The sequence below is a fragment of the Antrostomus carolinensis genome, unplaced genomic scaffold (assembly GCF_000700745.2).
Source record: "Antrostomus carolinensis isolate BGI_N321 unplaced genomic scaffold, ASM70074v2 scaffold21405, whole genome shotgun sequence".
NCBI lineage: Eukaryota > Metazoa > Chordata > Aves > Caprimulgiformes > Caprimulgidae > Antrostomus > Antrostomus carolinensis.
This window is the reverse complement of record NW_010318687.1, coordinates 1-5,860: the sequence shown is the minus strand read 5'-3', so window position 1 is coordinate 5,860 and position 5,860 is coordinate 1. Positions and strand designations below refer to the sequence as shown.

Below are 5,860 nucleotides of genomic sequence, written 5' to 3'. Positions count from 1 at the left end.
TCCTGTGCCACGCTGCTCGGCAGGGTTCGTTCTGAGCGCTACAAGATGCTCTGAATTAAAACAAGCAAGCAGGCAGACCAGACAATCCCAGTGTGCCTGTGACCCCTCACCCCCGGACGTGTTCCTCCTCTGTTCCAAGTACTATGTGACCCCAGCTCACGCTTTCAAAGGCTCCTTTTACCTTGGTCTGGGCAGCACAGGCTCGAGCTAAAAGCGTCTTCCCTGTTCCTGGGGGCCCGTACATAAGGACTCCTTTGGGCGGCTGTATACCCAAGTTCTCAAATTTCTCCTTATGATTCATTGGCAGGACAATGGCCTCCACGAGCTACAGCAAAAGAAAAACATCAACACATCGAACCATTCTACTCCACAGATCCAGGCTGCCTGCTTCCAGCTGAAGTTCAAACACTGTTGTCCTCAGTCACACCAGAAATTACACAGGAAATAAAGTATCATCACCTCTTGGATTTGTTTATCCAGCCCCCCGATGTCGCTGTACTGCTCTGTGGGTCTCTCATCCACCTCCATGGCTTTCACCCGTGAATCATATTCCGTAGGCAGAGTCTCCAGGATCAGGTAAGAGTCTTTGTTCACCCCCTGTAAACACAAGCCCTTTGCTTTTCACAAGCCCTTCAGACAGCAATTAATGAACAGGCAATCAAAGGTGATTCACTGGGCCTCAAGGATGCAGGAATAACCGGCTTTGCCAACGGCACTCTGCAAATCACCACAGCTTGGCACAGTGGACAACGCCACCGCTAACCTACCGCGTTCTAAAAAAGAGGGGTCCAGTTTACTTAGGACACAAAAGATTGGCTTTAGAAAGCTTAGTAGGTGATATCTAAACTTTCAGCACTTAATTGTATAAAGAACCCTGCTCCCAAACTACTTTTCTACACTACAAATATGACTGAACCCATAATATCTTTTAATTAACATTCTAGTACAGAAATGGTCTTGGAGAAAGATCTGGACAAGATTTGTCTCCTTTCTGAAGGGCAAGACATACACAATTTTCTGGCCAACGTCACTCACCACTAAGTCTCCAGGTTTCAACTTCTCAGCATCAACCAACCCAATGACAGGCAGGAAATACGTCTGCAGGAGAGAAATCCACGTAAGCAAAGCAGCGGTACGAGGGGAAGGTCCTTTTCAGTGCTCCTCACACCTCGCTGGGCACACGGGTCTCACCTGCCGCGTAGAGGTCTTGATCACAGCACACTTGCCCTTCCTCTGGGAATCCAGGTCAATGTTTGCTCCATCCTCCTCCTGGTCATTGGGGTCAACATCCAGCAGCTGCAAACCAGAGGGAGAGATTTCACGACGATGTAACCAGGCTCACAGGATGACCCTGGGATTAACGCTTCTAAATTACACACAGTAAGAGAAATAAAACTTCCCATCATCCATCAGCAGCAGAATCCTAGAAGCACTAAAGCCCTCCTATAAAAATTAATTTCTCCCTTTCCTCACGAAGCAGCACACAACAGCGCATAGAAAGATGCTATGAAGTTCAGAACAAACGAGGAGCTCATGGCACTACTAAAGCCCTCCTATAAAAATTAATTTCTCCTTTCCTCACGAAGCGGCACCCAACAGCGCATAGAAAGACGCTATAAAGTTCAGAACAAACGAGCAGGTGATGGCACCGATTTCTCCTCCCGTTCCCACAGCTCAAGCCTCACATTCACTGAGCTTTAAAACACCCGTACGGACCAAACCCCTGTGGGAGTTTAACTTGGTGGGCAGCCAAACACCACACAGGCGCTCGCTCCCTCCCCCTCCTCCCTCGCCCCCCAGGGAATCGGGGAGAGAACTGGAGAGGTAAAGGTAAGGAGACCTGGAGGTTGAAATAAGAACAACTTAATAACTGGAGTAAAATAAAATTAAAATAGTAATGATAATAATGATGACAAATATAGATATAGATGAGTGCTGCAGAGTACAGCTGCTCACCACTCGCCCATAGTGATCCTGGAGGAGCAAAAAAGAACCCTGAACTCAAAACCACAATCCTGGAAGACCAAGCCCGAGTGATCCCCGAGAGAATCCCCCTGATTTCCCGTCAGCCCTGGTGAATACACTGCCCATGACATGACATGATCTGGAATATCCCATTGAGCCAAAGGCCAATTTGTTTTGTTAATTACTGCGCTTCCCCCTCCCAGTCCTTTGCACCTGTAAACTAGCAAACCACAATGTCCTTGTAAGTTATCAATACTCTTATAACAAATCCCACACTGAAACCAAAACACACCTATTCCAGCTACTGAGAAGAAAATTAACTCTGTCCTAGCAAAACCAGGACACTCCTTTCTTTAAAAATAAAAAACCATCAGCATTTTTTTGGCCTATCAGCAAAATAACTGAATTACAAAAAGAACGTGACGCAGTAACAGAGCCACCGCTTTTCATTCGCTGCGTCCCAAGTTTCACGACCCAGACAAGAAGCAGGTCAGTGACACGCACCTCCAGGTCACAAACCCAAGAGAAAAACCCAAAATTCCTGGTTGCAGGGGCAGCAGCAGTTTGAGAACACAGCACGGCTGCAGTTACCGATGAGCTTCCTGCCCTCCTCCCTCCCGATCCGTACGGCGCACACTTCTCACAGCGCCGCAGAAGAACGCGCCGCTCTCACCTCAATCACGTTAGAGACAAGGTACGGCAGGGTTTTGTTCACTTTGATCTTCTCACTGTTCTCTTTGATCTTGTCTTTCATGGCCTGAAGCTCATGGGTCACTCTCAGTACTTCGCTCTTCATGATCTGGAATCAGGACGCGGAAGAAAGAGACGGGAATAATAGCAGGAGACAAAGGCAGGACCAAATTCATACGTTATTCTGAAAGTAAAGCAGCTACAAAAACCAAAGTCCGAGGGAACAGCGAGTATAAAGGGAAACAGAAAATAAAAAGAGCAAATTAGCTCTTAGGCTTCGATAAGACAGCACAGAATTTCTGTAGAAAACCAGAAACAAGCCAAACATATATTAGTAGCACAACAGAAAGCTCCAATTCCTACAGCTCTATATACAACTTCAACTTTTCTGAGGCTTTTACGACTAACTGTAAGGGAAAACGTCTGTAAGGAAAAAAAAAAGCCATCGAATGAGCTAAAATTGGTTATCCAATCAGCTAATCAATATTCCTGAGTAATTTCTGGGCAACTTCAGCCTGATCAGTGCCGACAGGGCTGCAGCATGACCCGGGTAAGGATGTGACCTCGGGAAGGCAACGGTGCGGTTTTTGTTTTTAATATCTGGAGATCCACAGGTAACAGACGTGTGTGCGTGTCCATGCGCACCCACACACACACCCACACCTGTGGGTTTAAGGAAGAATCACGTGCTGGAACACTGAAGTGATGAGATAGAACTGCCAGTATCACAGCACAGGATCAGAGCAAGCCGCAAGGACGAGCAGGGAACAGCAGAACCCAGGTCCCTGTCTGCTGAGAGCAGCGTTGTGAGAGCTGTACCCCCGCTGCTTCCAGAGGAACACAGACACGCAGGTGCTGCTTTTAGGAACACAGAAACACAGGTGCTGCTTTTAGAAAGCCAAGGTGTTGGGCAACACCACGCATATCAAGACCTAGAGATGAGAAACAAACACACCAACTGCTTCTGCAGGGGAAAAGTTCTTTTTTGTTTTCCTTAAAAGCAAAACATTCACCACTGGAGCAATCTCCAGTGCTGGTTCCCCACAAACCCAGCCAGGTCCCTTGGAAAACAATGGAACGTGGGCTCAGAGGACAACTGGGGATGAGAGGGACCTCAGGGAGCCTCTAGTTCCACCTCCTGCTCAAAGCAGGGTCAGCAACACCACGTTGCTCAGGGCTTTACCCAATTGAATCGTGAAAACTTCCACAGACAGAGACCACACAACTTCTCTGGAACAACCTGTTCCACTGTCCGACTGCCCTCACGGTGACAAGGTCCTGTCTGTGCCCCTGGGGAACCTCTCACTGTTAAAATTTATAACCAGCAATTTATGGTTTGGATTAACTCGGCCTAAGCTTCGATAAGATACAAACATTTATAGGGAAAAAAAGAAACAAACCAAGCATTTAACAGCAGTGTGACAGAAAGCTCCAATTCCTACAGCTCTACACGGAATTTCAACTTTTTGGAGACTTTTACTACAAAGTTTAAGGGAAAACACCGACAAGAGAAGGAAGTTCTGCAACTGCCAGCCAAGTCAGTGCACAGATACTCAGAGCTGTCTGGCAGACACCCACGTACATTCTCCTCCCTTTCCTGGTTGGTCCCACAGTTTGAACACACACACAGTCTGTGATCCCCACCAAAGCGACCGTAGAAGAACTCTCAGAAGAACTAGTTACACCTGAATCAGCTCACGTTATTCAGTTTCACAGGAAATCCACTCTTCTCTAAAAAACTCTCTCTTTTTAAAACTCTGGATGCCTAGATATAATTCTGTGCTGGAACATGTAACTATCCACAGGACAGAACTATTATAGGAGCCAGAGATTGTTACATAAAAATTCAAAAATTTAGAAATTTGCTTTAACGGAGTCTGGGAAACATTCAAAGAAAAACTGCATGAAGGGAGGGTGCCAAAGAACATTTCTGCCACCTCACTTACGATGCTCTTACTATAAAATAAAGGCAGCTGCTTTTACTCCTTACTCTATTCTGCAATTTAAGAATAAGAAGTAAATTTATATTTGCTGTCTTTAAAGAATAAGTATGTTAAGCAGTCAGAATTACTTGTAGAACCCGAAGCAGCAGGATGTAGTTGCCCTGTAGGATTTATGAAATAATTTATCTGAATATTGATAACATCAGGCAGTAGAAGCAAACTAAAAGTTATAACTAAAGCTTTAATTATGTGAAACAGGTCTCTCCTGGGACAGGCCTGCCCAGGTCTGTCCTATTTAACACCCCTACGAATGACCCAGACAAGGGGATGCAGTGCCCTCTCATCACCTTTACAGACAACACCAAACTGGGGAACAGTCTCGGTGCTCGAGGGCTGGGGCTGCCACTCACAGGGACCTCGAGAGGCTGGAGGCACAGGGGCACAGAAACCTTCCAAAATTCAAGGGCAAATGCAAAACCCCGCACCTGGGAAGGAAGAGCACCTTGCAATGGCACAGGCTGATGACTGGCTGGCTGGGGAGCAGCTCTGCCGACCTGGGGGTCCCCGTGGACAATACTGATGGTGGCAAACAGCACCCGGGCTGTACTAACAGGAGTGCAGCCAGCAGATGGAGGGAAGTGACTATTTCCCCCTGCTCAACACTCGTTAGATCCTATCTAGAGCACTGTATCCAGTTCTGGGGCCTCCACACAGCAAAGACATTGATAAACTGGACTGAGTTCAGCACGGGGCCACCAAGATGTCCCCCAGAAACAGCTGAGGGAGCTGGGCTTGTTCAGCTGGAGAGGAGAACTACTGGGGAAGGCATCAACGAGACAGAACCAGACACTTCACAGCACTGCATCGTGGACGGATGAGACAATAAAGACTGGAACAAGAGAGGTTTAGCCTGTAGGTAAAGCCAATCTTTATCCTCATGAGGGCAGCCAAGCAGTGGCACAGGACATACAGAGAAGTGGTGCCATCGCTGTCTTTAGGAGCTTTTAAGATCACAGAATCACAGAATGGTTTGGGTTGGAAGAGACCTTGAAGATCAACTAGTTCCAGCCCCTCAACAGCCCTGAGCAGCCTGGGTTACTCCTGCTCTGGGCAGGAGGCTGGACTAGGGATCTTCTCAAGTCCCTTCCAACCTGCTCCTACCTGACCCAGGCCGTGGAACAACTTCCCCCTCCCCTGCGCCGACGAGAGCCGGGAGGACTCGCGTTCCTTCAGCGAAGGTGTCCAAAGCTCCGCCGAACCAC

At 47.5% G+C, this 5,860-nt stretch overlaps 1 protein-coding gene across 1 annotated transcript in view; it reads right to left on the bottom strand.

Annotated features, from left to right (window-relative positions):
* The window catches only part of PSMC3 (proteasome 26S subunit, ATPase 3), a 4,940-nt gene extending 2,177 nt beyond the window's left edge, over window positions 1-2,763 (bottom strand). The window contains exons 1-5 of the mRNA XM_010169009.1: window positions 2,639-2,763; window positions 1,192-1,296; window positions 1,036-1,098; window positions 460-597; window positions 182-325 (exon numbers count right to left, since the gene is read on the bottom strand). Coding sequence (XP_010167311.1) covers window positions 182-325; window positions 460-597; window positions 1,036-1,098; window positions 1,192-1,296; window positions 2,639-2,761 — 573 coding nt within the window. The 5' untranslated portion in view covers window positions 2,762-2,763. The remainder of the gene's footprint in view (window positions 1-181; window positions 326-459; window positions 598-1,035; window positions 1,099-1,191; window positions 1,297-2,638) is intronic.
* Between the last annotated feature and the right edge of the window lie 3,097 nt (window positions 2,764-5,860).